This window comes from Symphalangus syndactylus, chromosome 2 (genome assembly GCF_028878055.3).
Source record: "Symphalangus syndactylus isolate Jambi chromosome 2, NHGRI_mSymSyn1-v2.1_pri, whole genome shotgun sequence".
NCBI lineage: Eukaryota > Metazoa > Chordata > Mammalia > Primates > Hylobatidae > Symphalangus > Symphalangus syndactylus.
Window position 1 is genome coordinate 41,991,669 of NC_072424.2, and position 13,972 is coordinate 42,005,640.

The window sequence follows — 13,972 nt, forward strand, 5'->3', positions numbered from 1 at the left end:
TCTACTCTCATGCTCCTTTTCTGGAAACACCCTCACTCTAGGTATTTCCTAATACAGTCAATTTGGCCCCTAAAATTGACCATCACAGGCCAGGCATGGTGGCTCATGCCTGTAATCTCAGGGAGGCCAAAGTGGGCAATCGCTTGAGTATAGTAGTTCAAGATCAGCCTGGGCAATATGTTGAAAACCCACTTCCAAAAAAAAATTTTTTTTAATTAGCCAGGCATGGTGGTGCGTGCCTGTAGTTAGGAGGCTCAGGTGGGAGGATCGCCTGGGAAATCGAGGCTGCAGTGGGCCGTGATTGCACCACTGCACTCCAGCCTGGGTGACAGAGTGGGACCCTGTCTCAAAAAATAAAATAAATTAACTATCACAGAGTGTATGTGTGTGTGTGTGTGAGTTATTGTATATCTCTCCCACATCTTCCTGTCCCTCTTTCTTCCATCCCATTACTTCTTTAGGGTACAGAAAAGCTGGACTTTCTTATTGACATGGTCAATCAAACCATTCTACCTGGGGGCAAACTGATCCATTACGTTTCAAGTTCTCTTCAAATGTTTGGCTACGATGCTCCTTGCTCTAAGGCTCTCTTTTTGGCCACAAAAGATTCTTGCTGGGGAAAAAAATTCTTTTGGCCTACTTTCAGGGTTTGAAAGCCTTTCTAGAAGAATAGTCTTTCAGTAGCTGACATTTCACTGTATTATATACTCACTTGGTTTTCTATTAAATTAACAGCGTATAATCTGGATGGAGTTTCCACTGCAGCTAAGTGTTCTGTGTCCCATGAGGAGTATCATATGGGTGTCTTTGAGAATTTGCTATTGCTCTTGATTCATTCTTTAATTAAGTGCCTGCCTGGGTGTTCTCTCATCTGTTCAAGCTTCTTGCATTCCAGGAGTGGGTTCTTTCTGACTGACTCCTTAAATGCAGTGCAGTGTGACTCTATAGCTGGCTTTTCCAAAAGGAGGCTGTGGCCCCAGAGTCTCCTTGTCATTGTTGTTGTTTTTCTTTGCTGAAATGAAAGAACTTTGCACTTTCTCCTCAGACTGGCAGGTTTCAGTGCATTTTGGTTTATTTTTAATTTGCAAGTCATGAAGTTTAAGCACTTAGGATCTGAAGTACAAGCCCTGAGCATCCAGGAATGCAGGGATTTGTTCTGAGTTTCCCTCCCAAAATGCTCTTTGTCTAGAAACAGACTCCCTTCACTTACAGAGTTTTCTGTGTAGTTCACTGTATGCCCGGGTTATGTGTACATGTGGGGTTGTCATATTTAGAGCCTGAGAGGGTTTTATCACTCATTAACTCCAGGTAACCAGGTACCTTTTAAAAAAAGTGTTATTACAAAGGTAATATCTGCTACTACCAGGACTTAGTGCCTAATTAGGTATGGAAAAGAGCATTTTAAAAATAATTTCACATGCCAAGGCCAGTTGGTCAGTATTTTTTTCTTTTATAATTTTTTTTATTTTTGTATTATTTTATTTATTTATTTACTTTTTCTGAGACGGAGTCTTGCTCTGTCACCCAGACTGGAGTGCAGTGGCACAATCTTGGCTCACTGCAACCTCCGCCTCCTGGGTTCAAGCAGTTTTCCTGCCTATCCTCTCTTTAGCTGAGATTACAGGTGCACGCCACCATGCCTGGCTAATTTTTTTTTATTTTTATTTTTTTATTTTTAGTAGAGATGGGGTTTTACCATGTTGGCCAGGCTGGTCTCAAACTCCTAACCTCATGATCCACCCCCCTCGGCCTCCCAAAGTGCTGGGATTATAGGCGTGAGCCACTGTACCCGGTCTAGTTTTCTTTTTCTTTTTCTTTTTTTGAGATGGAGTCTCTCTCTGTTGCCCAGGCTGGAGTGCGGTTGTGCAATCTCAGCTCACTGCAACCTCTGTCTCCTGGGTTCAAGCAATTCTCCTGCCTCAGCCTCCCTAGTGGCTGGGACCACAGGCGCCCACCACCACACCCAGCTAATTTTTGTATTTTTAGTAGAAACAGGGTTTTGCCATGTTGGCCAGGCTAGTCTTGAACTCCTGATGTCAGGTGATCCTCCTGTCTTGGTCTCCCAAAGTGCCGGGATTACAGGCATGAGCCAGCACACCTGTAATAAATACTGGCCCCAGTTGGCCAGTATTGAGTGCCTGGGTGCTGTGTTGAAAAGGACAGAAAGAATGCTATGATTGGTTAGTGATGTTTGCCATGAAAATGGAATAGGGGCATGGAGGCCCATGTATGGCATCTACTGTTCCTAGTCTACAAAGATATTTATGTTCAACTAAAGATTTTAAAAAATCATTTTCTTTATAATATAAATGGAAAAATCATTTTTGGGTAACTTCATTTAAGGCAGTGCACATCTAGAGACTCAATAATGTCTATATCAGAACAAGGCTACCCAGTTTGTGTGTAAACATGATGGACTCACTTGAGTGTGCCCTAATTTCTGTCCTCTCTTCCCTTCACTGGCCTAGTATGGGAAGGAAATTCATGGCAGGCTGACTGTGCCTGATACTTGGGTCTATCTTGGGAGGCAGAATAATGCCCCTGAATCTGTATGTATGCTAGGTTACATGGCAAAGGAGAATTAAGATTGCAGATGGAATCAAGGTTGCTAATCAGCTGACTTCAAGATATGGAGAATATCCTGGATCACCTTGGTGAGCCCAACATAATCAAAAAGGTCCTTAAAAGTGGAAGAGGGCATCAGAAAACAGACCAGAGAGAGGGCATCAAGGGGAGGACTCAGTTCAGCTAAGCTTTCTGCCCAACATTGCTGGGCTTGAAGATGGCAGAAGATGGCCTAGTGCTAAGGAATGCAGGTGGCCTCTAGAGTCTGGAAAGGACAAGGAGACAGATCCTCCTCTATAGCTTCCAGAAAGGAATGCGGCCCTGACAAAACCTTGACTTTGACCCAGTGAGACCTATTTCAGACTTCTGAGCCACAGAACTATAAGATAACAAATTTATGTTGTTTTAAATGGTAATTTGTCATAGCAGCCATAGAAAACTAATATACCAACTAAGTTGCCTCAATATACTAATAATGGTACCCATGAAAATGTAGTGCCTAGCACTATTAGTAAGCATTTTATAAGCATTGTCTCCTTTGGCCCGAATGATCATCATATGAGGTAGGTACTGTTACTTATCCTCACTTTACAGATGGAGATATAGAAACTTAGTGGTGGCAAGTGACTTGCCCAGGGACACAGAGCTAGTAAGAGTCAGAGCCAGGGCTTGAACCCAGGTCTCCAAGATATCAAAGTCCATGCTTCTGATCATGATGCCGACCTGCACTGGTTGCTCAGTTGCCATCACCTGACTCTCTGTTAATTGCCTGGTTTCAGCTGCTGCCTTTCTCTGACTTAAGTTTGTTCCCTGCATGCAGTCTGTTCGATTGGCTCTAGCCCTTGTCAGTGCCTTTACTCCTGACTTCGGATCTTCCCCTGTGTCTGCAGACCACCCTCTGTCTCCTCCCTGCCCCTTTGCCCCCATCATGTTCTTCCAGCCATGCCTTGGATCCTCTGGCTTTAGGCTGTGTCCTGAAGGTTGGCCTCTCCCTATGGTCCTGGTGGCATGGAGTGGTGCCAGCAGAGGTGAAAGAGCTGTTGGAATTCCCCCTTGGTGTTCACTGCTGGGCCACTAATAAAGAGTGTGATAGGTGTCAGGGAAGTGTAAGGCAAATGGGCATGGGAGCTCCAAGTCTGGTCTGGACCACAGTGGCAGACCCTTCACTAAGGAAGGGAAGAAGCCTGCTGGCTCTGTCAAGCCAGTACTTAGTGTCCAGAAGCCATGATAAAGAAAATGCACCTGGCTAGCCTTGTCTGTGAGTCAGATTTCCATAAATAACTCTATTGTAAAGAATTGATGTTTGTTGTCTGAAGATTCCTCCCGTGCTGTAGGTATATTCAAATATAAATATATTGAGTAGGCATAGTTTTTACTAGGCTAAATACAATAATGAAGTATTTGAGAATATGTGTGGAAATTCAAATATTACAATGAACTCATAAGCATTCGTTACTTTGAAGGCAGAAAACTTGGGTTCAAACAAATAAAGTTCCTGTTTAAAGAAGTGTAAATTGAATCCTCTTTTTTAATTGTTCTCTGTTTAGGACATTAGCCTGGGTATAGAATTTAACAATAAAAATAATAGTAATAGTAACAATAGTAGCTAGCATTCCTTTAGCACTTCCTATGTGCTAGCTACTGTGCTAAGCAGTTGGCAAGCTCCTAATTTAATACTCATGACAAACCTGTGAGATACGTACTATTACTATCACCATTTTACAGACAAGAAGAGAGAGAAACTGAGAGGATTTTAGAAACTTGGCCCAAGATAATTATGGGCAAAGAGAAAATATAATAGCTATCATTTCCCTTTCTGCATAAGATTTTGACCTTCAGTTGACTTCCTAGCTCTGTTACCCCGGTAACCTGATAAGAGCCAAATGTCAACTATGTTTCCAGGCAACATTGCCTACAATAAAAATGGCTCCTGATTGGTAAATTGCATCTGGAACTGGGAGGAGCTGTACAGGAACTAGAAATACTTGAAAGGGACACCATTCTTTGGGCTTTCCTGAGGGCACTGACTCTGGCATACCTCTCATGGGGACCCTGGAAGCTCCGCCTCTGGAGTTGCTGTGAGAGAAATTGCTCTTGTAGGACATGAGGTTTTTCACCAGCGCAGACAGCTATGGATCTTGTCTCTTTGCATCTGAGCTGCTGGTCAGGTGCAAGGACTGGCTCAAAGGAAGACCAGCTCTCTTCACTGCCCTGCTAGCTTGTGTCCTATATCTTTCTGAGTGGACTGGTGCCAAGCATGTCCCAGGGTCATCTTGTGAGTCTGAATGTTTGATTGAACCTAAAAATACTGGTTGGTGTTGGACTGGTGGATGTGTAGTCAATACAGCCAGAAGTGGGAAAAACACAACTGGGACCTATGCATTTTGATCCTAATGCCCATGCTTCTAATCATCCTGCGAGACACTCTCAGGGAGGCTCAAGGAGGCCAAAGAACTCTACCAAGTCACAGAGCTGATATTTAGCCATCTACATTGTTGCTTCCAAAATCTTGCTCTTAACCACCAGTTAAGGTGTGACTTTAAAGTAAAAATATTTGTTTTTCACAAGTGGTTCATTTAGCACCATCTCGATCATTGCATCCACACACGTGTGCTCCACAGTGTCATTGGAAGGTACTTAGCTTGATAGTGTAGGCAGACAGAAAGGAGGATCATGGGGTCATCCCCAGGAGCTATGATTATTTAGTTTTGCTATAGTGGTTCCTCCTCTCCTTTTTGTAAAAAAAAAAAAAAAATTTTGAAATACTTTTAGAGAGAAAAGTTGCAAAAACATCAGAGTTCTTGCATACCTTTCACTCAGGCTCCCTTAGTATTAACATCTTACATAACCATAGTACAATTACCAAAGCCAGGAAATTACATTGGCACAGTAATTCTAACTAAATTATAGACCTTGTTCAAATTTCTCTAGTTGTGCCGCTGATACTCTTTTTCTGTTCTGGGCTCCTTTCTAAGGTCTTATAATGCATTTAGTTATTTCTTCTCAATCTCCTTCAGTTTGCAACAGTTCCTCAGTCTTTCCTTGTCTCAATACTTTGAAGAGCACTGATCAGTTGTTTTGTAGAATGCCCTTCAGTTTGAGTTTGTCTGATGTTTTCTATAATTGGGCTGAGGTTATGAACTTTTGGCAAGAATGCCATAGAAATGATGTCTTTATTGGTGGAAGGAGTCATGATGTTCTTAAGTCTCATTACTGGTGCTCATTCTTTTCTGTTTTATTTTATTTTATTTTTGTTTCGTTTTGTTTTTTGAGACAGAGTCTTGCTCTGTCACCCAGGCTGAGTGTAGTAGTGTTAATCCCGGCTCGCTGCAACCTCCACCTCCTGGGTTCAAGCTATTCTCCTGCCTCAGCCTCCTGAGTAGCTGGGAGTACAGGTGCGCTCCACCATGCCCAGCTAATTTTTGTATTTTAGTAGAGATGGGGTTTTGCCACGTTGGCCAGTCTGGTCTCGAACTCCTGACCTCAAGTGATCCACCCGCCTTGGCCTCCCAAATTGCTGGGATTACAGGTGTGAGCCACCGCACCTGGCTTGTTCTTTTTTCTTTTTAAGTTCTTTCTTTAACTCCTCCCCAAATGAGCACATTAGGAAAGGGGTTGTAGTACCCAGAGTGGAAGTCTGCATCCATATATATGGGCATGCCAGGCCCAGCCAGGACTGCTCTTCCTTCTACTATTTTCTTCCACATTTTATTTCCCTAAATTCTCTTTATAGCTCGTTCAGTTTCGCACCTACCTCTCCGACATGCAAATCAACCCTCTCAAATTGAATGTTGTTAGTGAAAATAGCTGGACCATTGCATGAGGCTTTTACCACTCTGTCAACAGGGTTGACAGATTGTGTGTGTGAGGTTTGCACTCTGATATTATCAGCCTGGGAGATTTGGTGATTAGTGATTAAAATGGTCCTGAGGTTGCTATGCCCTGGAGAAGGTTCTTGGAGATGCTGGGGCCTGAGACAGGTATGGTTTTCTAGAGGGTTCAGCACTGGGCAGTATAAAGCTGGACCACAGGTCTGTGGAGTTTCTCCCTCCCCTCATCTTTAGGGGTGTCTGACCCAAGCATGTCTTCCCTTAGGGGTAAGTTCCTTGGTGCTTCATTGTTGGGTTAATGATGAGTTTCAAACTGAAGTTTCAAAAATTAACTGGGGCCAAGGTCAGGCAGGTGGGAGTGGAGATTGGGATAAGAATTGGGAAGAAGGAAGGCAGTACAGAGTCTTGGTCAGGTAGAGGAGGGTCCTGCTCTTAGCAGGGCACACACCTGTAGAATATGTATTCCTTCCCATTTTTCTTTTCTTTTTTTGAGACAGGGTTTCACTATGTCACCCAGGCTGCAGAGCGGTGGCATGATCCTAACTCACTGCAGCCAGATCTCTTGGGCTCAAGCAATTCTCCCACCTCAGCCACCTGAATAGATGGGACTATAGGCCTGCATCACCATGCCCAGCCAATTTTTTTTTCTTTTTTTTGTAGAGACAGGGTCTCACTGTGCTGTCCAGGCTGGTCTTGAACTCCTGGGCTCAAGTGATCTTCCTGCCTCAGCCTTCCAAAGTGCTGGGATTACAGGTGTGACACCCTGTGCCCGGCCTCCAGTTTTCTAACTCCATGAGGAAAAGGTTCCATGAAACACAATTAAGCAAATTAAACTGAAAGTCTCGTATAAGTAGAATTTTTCTGGTCTTGAATTTTTAAAGAATGAGTTAGGCGTGAGTTCTTATCAGAACATGTTTAAAATAATGAATGCATCTCTAGGTATGTTTCAGGATTAGTACAATTACCCTAAACTTTCTAGTCTGTTGTGGAATTCAGTGGTGACAAGAGCAGGTGGAAGGGATTCATTCACTGGTTCCTCATCTGGAATTGTAGTGCCCTGAACTGGAGGACATCAAGGTACATTATATTTATGTAATGCGTCCACTATGCCAGGAGACATAAACTGAAGAAGTAGAAATAAGGAGATTGTTTTTTGTTTGTGTGTTTTTTGGATAATGTAACACAAACGTGTCAGAATACTGCATTTCTTTATTTTTTCGAATAGGCTGAAAAGCTAAAATATAAGAAGATGAACAGTGGAATATCTTTCTGTATTACTTATCCCCATCTTCTCAGTTCCCAGAAAACCACTGATATTAATTTCTTATGTCTCCTTCCAGGGTTTCTTTTCTTTTCTTTCTTTCTTTCTTCTTCTTCTTCTTCTTTTTTTTGTCGTGGTTGTTGTTGTTATTGAGACAGGGTCTTGCTCTATTGCCCAGGCTGGAGTGCAGTGGCATGATCACAGTTCATTGCCACCTTGACCTCCTTGGCCCAAGCAATCCTGCCAGTTCTGCATCCCAAGTGGCTGGGACCACAGGCAGGTGCCACTATACCTTGCTAATTTTTTCTCTCTCTTTTTTTTTTTTTTTTTTTTGTAGACATGGGGTCTCACTGCGTTGCATAGGCTGGACTCAAACTCCTAGGCTCAAGTGATCCTTCTGCCTTGGCCTCCCAAAGTGTTGGGATTAAAGGTGTGAGCCACCATGCCTGGCCCAGAGTTTCTTTTTTACGTATATAAGCAAATACGAAAATAGAATCTAATTTTGCCCCCTTTGGGTAGCATATTAATTATCTAAAATATTGTGTTTTTTGAAGATTCTGAATCTTCAGATTCATCAGAATCTTCAAGAATATGTATTTCCTTTTTATTCATTTTTTATCTCAGATTTTTTTAAATTAAATAATATGGTTCCAGTTATCGTCCTCTATTAACCCCCTCTGGAATCCAGTTACCCTCTCTCCCTCTCCATAGGTAAACCACTTCCAGAAATTCATTATTTATCATTCCCAGCATATTTATGTGTTTACTGCATATTTATGAATTCATAAACAATTTGTACTATATTTCTGTAGGCCTTAGAACTTTATATAAACAATATCATACCATAACACCTGTCTGTAACTTTTTCACTCAACATTATGTTTTTGAAAAGTAACTATGTTGATAGAAATAGCTTCAGTACATTCTTTTTAATTGTTACATAATGTTCCATTGTTTGAATAGACCACAATTTGTAAACCAGGCATGGTGGTGCATGTCTGTAATCCTAGCTACTTGGGAGGCTGAGGTGGGAGGATGGCTTGAGGCCAGGAGTTCGAGGCTACAGTGTGCTGTAGTTGTGCCTGTGAATAGCCACTGCACTCCAGCCTGGGACCTTGCTATATGTGTGTGTATATATATATATATATAAAAAACACAATGTATTCCTGCTTCCATTTTTTTCTGAAATAAACAATGCGATGATGTAGTATGTCAAAATTGAACCCATTCTTTCAAATGCTAATAAGCATATCTTTACCCTTTGAGACCTGTGGTGCAAGGAAGAGCCTGAGGGTTGGGCACGTTGCTCTCTTTTATGCCCCACCCCTACTGGGTGTCCTTCTTGAGTAGGTGGATGGATGGAGGGATGATAGATTGATGAATGCTTGAATCTCTTAAGAGAGTTGCCAAACCTCATAGTTCCATCTGTAAAAATCTCCTTGCCTGTGGAGGAGAACAATATATAACTCTTGGTCTCCTTTTCCTTCTAGATGTTGAAATGCTTCAGGCCAGTACATCTAACCCAATCCCTGGAGATGGTTTCTCTCAGGCCACTAAGGACTCTATGATCCGCAAGTTTTTAGAAGGTAAGTCATAGCCATGAGCAGGGAAGCCAAAAGAGCGAAAGAGAACCAAATGCGAGGCATTGTCTGTTTCTCTATGAGGGTTGCTCCCCTCAAGGAATGGGCTGCTGCATACATGGCATGTGATGTGAATAAAGGCACTCTGCCTCACCCGACCCCTCTACCCTGAGCTCCCCCATCAGCCCTTTAGAGGTGGGCCAGAAGTTCCAACCAGTGGAGCCACTTGTTTGGGTAAACACATTGCCTCTAGTAAGACCTTTTTTAAAATGCATATGTTGTTTTTATTTGGCCAAAATTTATTGAGTACTTACTATGTGCAAAGCACTGTTCTGGATGTTGGGGCTGGAGATACAAAGGAAAATAAGATATGATCAATGCCCTCAGGAGACTTTACTTGCTGGTGAAGGAGGCGAATATAAACAAAGATACTAAGTTGAGGCTGTGTTGTATAGTGGTTAGGAACATGAACTCTGATCTATTCTCAATTTTCCCATCCAGTTAGCTGGAAAACCTTAGGCAAGTTACTCAAATCCTCTGGGACTCAGTTTCCTCTATTGTAAAATGAGATAAATGTTGTGATAATTAAATGAGTTATTATGCATTAGGTCTCAGAGCACCACCATGCACATAAGCAGTTAATGAAGATGTATTATTGTTGTTATTATTACTGAAGGTTTCAAAGGTGGAGGATGTTAAATTGCGTGGGTAATTCTTTAACCCTGTCCAATCATTTACAATGTATGGTGGGGTCTGTTGATCAAGTAGATATAGAAAGCAGAGTGCTAAGAGGATGGGACTCAGAAGAGGACAAAAGTCGTTTTCACAGTGAAGAGGAAGGAAAAAACTCTAAAGCAGTGGTAGACAAACCACAGCCTGGCCATCTGCCTGTCTTGTAAATAAAGTTTTATTGGAACACAACACAACCATTTATTTAGTATTATATATGGCTGCTTTCATGTCACAAGAGCAGTTGAGTACCTGCAACAGACTTTATGGCCTGCAAAACTTGAAATATTTACTATTTGGATCTTTAAAAAAATGTGTGCTGACCCCAACTCTAGAACAAAAAGTTTTCCTGAGAGAGGAGTCTTGGGCAGTCTGTTTCAAGCCCTAGTTAAGAAGTACCACTTTTATTGGACAGTTGGCAGTGAACGCCCCACCTTTCTTAACTAGGGCTTTGACAGTTAGTCCTATCTAGGAATTTCCCTAGTTCTAATGGGATGAATAACTGAATCCCAGCAGTAAAACAGAGATGATAAAGCCGTGTGCTCATGTCCTTTCACTGCATCACTGGGTGTCAATGGAGGTGACATGAGTGTTTTCTCAGTTGCTTTGTGTGGTGTTCTGAGCAGACGATACAGGGAGTGATATTGGGGAAAGTCCTTTGCCAGGGGGCAGCACTGAGGAAACAAGGTAGGGTCCCTCACTCTGCTTTATGACTGGTGATCACCCAGTTTGTTTGGCCACTGCTTTCAGTCACCTTTCTCTGCGTTTCTAGGCAACAGCATGGGAATGACCAATCTGGAGAGAGATCAGTGCCATCTTGGTCAGGAAGAAGACGTTTATCACACGGTGGATGATGATGAGGCCTTTTCTGTGGACCTGGCCAGCAGGCCCCCTGTCCCAGTGCCCAGACCAGAGACCACTGCTCCTGGTGCTCACCAGCTGCCGGACAACGAACCATACATTTTTAAAGGCAAGTGTGGCAGGAAATGATGTCTAGTTGGGTCTTTGGAGCTTCTCAACAGGGATTTCCTGGGTGACCTGGCTTTTTGAACCATTGCTCAGAGACTATCCCCTTCTAAATGGTCTTCAACCAGCCCTACGAGACAGGGTCATATCTTGGGACAGATTCTGGAGCTAGAATAGGAGTAATGACCAGAGTCAGTGCTGGCCTTCCTGGAAGTATTTATGCACAGTTGCAAAGGCAGGTAAAACAAGAACCCTGATACATTTTTATCTCCTGAAACCCTTCTTGATATTATTATGAAATTTGAATTGCTAACATTTATTGAAATCTATCAAGAATGCTCTATCTGGAACATGCCATTTAATCTTTACAATAACCTATTAGGTAAGGACAATTATTATCTCATTTTACAGATGAGGAAATAGAGGTTTCACAGAGGTCACTCAACCATTGCATAGCAAAGTCAAAATTTGAACTCAGGGAGTCTGATTTCACAGCCCTGGCTTTTAGCCACTATGCTAGGCTGTCCGTCTACCCATGTTATTAAAAATTAAGGTTTTGACTTCTTCTTAACCATCCCTGGGACATTAGTTAGATACTGATAGCGTTGTTAGTTTCACTATTTTTTGGACTTGGTTGCAATAATATGGTTACAAGTACTATAAGAGTATTAGAAGTAGGAGGAGGGGTGGCTCATGCCTGTAATCCCAGCACTTTGGGAGGCTGAGGCAGGCAGATTGCTTTATCCCAGGAGTTTGAGACTGGCCTGAGCAGCATGGCAAAACTCTGTCTCTACAAAAATTACAAAAAATTATCCAGGTGTGGTGGCACGCACTGAGTCCCAGCTACTCAGGAGGCTGAGGTGGAAGGATTGCCCGAGCCTGGGAGATGTAGGTTACAGTGAGCCGAGATTGAGCCACTGCACTCCAGCCTGGCGACAGAGTAAGACCCTGTCTGAAAAAGAAAAAATAAGAATTGCCAGATCTGTGCTCCTGAACTATATTCTATTTTTCAATGGTATCATCATGTTGTTGGAGGTGTGGCAAAAGGGAATTATAAATTGGGGAAGGTAGCATTCACCCAGAGCCTTAGGTAGTTGGGTTGGGGTTGCCAGATAAAATACAGGATGCCCAGTTGACTTTGAATTTCAAATAAATGGCAAATGAGTTTTTAGTGTATGTCCCAAGTAGTACACACATTTTTGTTTTGCGAAATCCAGCAACCCTGAACTGAGTAGGAATACAATTGTGAGATATTATGTACTGCCAGGTGCTGTCAGTGCTTGTGGCCTGCAGTCTCCTTGGGTATTATCTCCTTGGCATGAGCAGCAGACACTGTTGGTTCCTTGCCCATGTCCCTCTAGCCCTTTGCATTTCTGTGCTCATTGGCTGGACCCTACCTGTCAGCACCTGTGTCTTTCAGCCTGAGGGCTTCCTCTGGCACCTGGCACCTTCTCTGCCCTCTTATAGGACAGGTTGAAAGCACTGGGGAATTAACATACAGAGTTGCTGCCCTCAACTCAAAGGAGATATGGATGAGTGCCCCAGCTTACTTGCCCCTCCGGTTGGAGAATTCTTTTTTTTTTTTTTTTTTTTTTAATTTTTATTATACTTTAGGGTTTTAGGGTACATGTGCACAATGTGCAGGTTTGTTACATATGTATCCATGTGCCATGTTGATTTCCTGCACCCATTAACTCGTCATTTAGCATTAGGTGTATCTCCTAATGCTGTCCCTCCCCCCTCCCCCCACCCCACAACAGTCCCCGGAGCGTGATGTTCCCCTTCCTGTGTCCATGAGTTCTCATTGTTCAATTCCCACCTATGAGTGAGAACATGCGGTGTTTGGTTTTTTGTCCTTGCGATAGTTTACTGAGAATGATGTTTTCCAGTTTCATCCATGTCCCTACAAAGGACACGAACTCATCATTTTTTATGGCTGCATAGTATTCCATGGTGTATATGTGCCACATTTTCTTAATCCAGTCTATCGTTGTTGGACATTTGGGTTGGTTCCAACTCTTTGCTATTGTGAATAGTGCCGCAATAAACATACGTGTGCATGTGTCTTTATAGCAGCATGATTTATAGTCCTTTGGGTATATACCCAGTAATGGGATGGCTGGGTCAAATGGTATTTCTAGTTCTAGATCCCTGAGGAATCGCCACACTGACTTCCACAATGGTTGAACTAGTTTACAGTCCCACCAACAGTGTAAAAGTGTTCCTATTTCTCCACATCCTCTCCAGCACCTGTTGTTTCCTGATTTTTTAATGATGGCCATTCTAACTGGTGTGAGATGGTATCTCACTGTGGTTTTGATTTGCATTTCTCTGATGGCCAGTGATGAGGAGCATTTCTTCATGTGTTTTTTGGCTGCATAAATGTCTTCTTTTGAGAAGTGTCTGTTCATGTCCTCTGCCCACTTTTTGATGGGGTTGTTTGTTTTTTTCTTGTAAATTTGTTTGAGTTCATTGTAGATTCTGGATATTAGCCCTTTGTCAGATGAGTAGGTTGCAAAAATTTTCTCCCATTGTGTAGGTTGCCTGTTCACTCTGATGATAGTTTCTTTTGCTGTGCAGAAGCTCTTTAGTTTAATGAGATCCCATTTGTCGATTTTGGCTTTTGTTGCCATTGCTTTTGGTGTTTTAGACATGAAGTCCTTGCCCACGCCTATGTCCTGAATGGTATTGCCTAGGTTTTCTTGTAGGATTTTAATGGTTTTAGGTCTAACATATAAGTCTTTAATCCATCTTGAATTAATTTTTGTATAAGGTGTAAGGAAGGGATCCAGTTGCAGCTTTCTACATATGGCTAGCCAGTTTTCCCAGCACCATTTATTAAATAGGGAATCCTTTCCCCATTTCTTGTTTTTGTCAGGTTTGTCAAAGATCAGATAGTTGTAGCTATGCGGTTGGAGAATTCTTAGTTGTGCATTCTACATCGTGTTCTAGTGATTCCTAGGTGGCCCGCAGTGTAACTTGCTTGATAACCCACCATTTATTGCACCATCCACTTCCCCGTCTCACCTCCATCACCTCTC

General features: G+C 42.5%; 1 protein-coding gene across 11 annotated transcripts in view; it reads left to right on the forward strand.

The window, feature by feature from the left end:
- The window catches only part of PIK3AP1 (phosphoinositide-3-kinase adaptor protein 1), a 133,146-nt gene that overhangs the window by 86,199 nt on the left and 32,975 nt on the right, over nt 1-13,972 (forward strand). For all 11 annotated transcript variants that reach the window (XM_055253809.2, XM_063628894.1, XM_063628905.1 and 8 more), the window contains 2 exons: nt 9,147-9,242; nt 10,738-10,935. In XM_055253809.2, the coding sequence (XP_055109784.1) occupies nt 9,147-9,242; nt 10,738-10,935 (294 nt within the window). The remainder of the gene's footprint in view (nt 1-9,146; nt 9,243-10,737; nt 10,936-13,972) is intronic.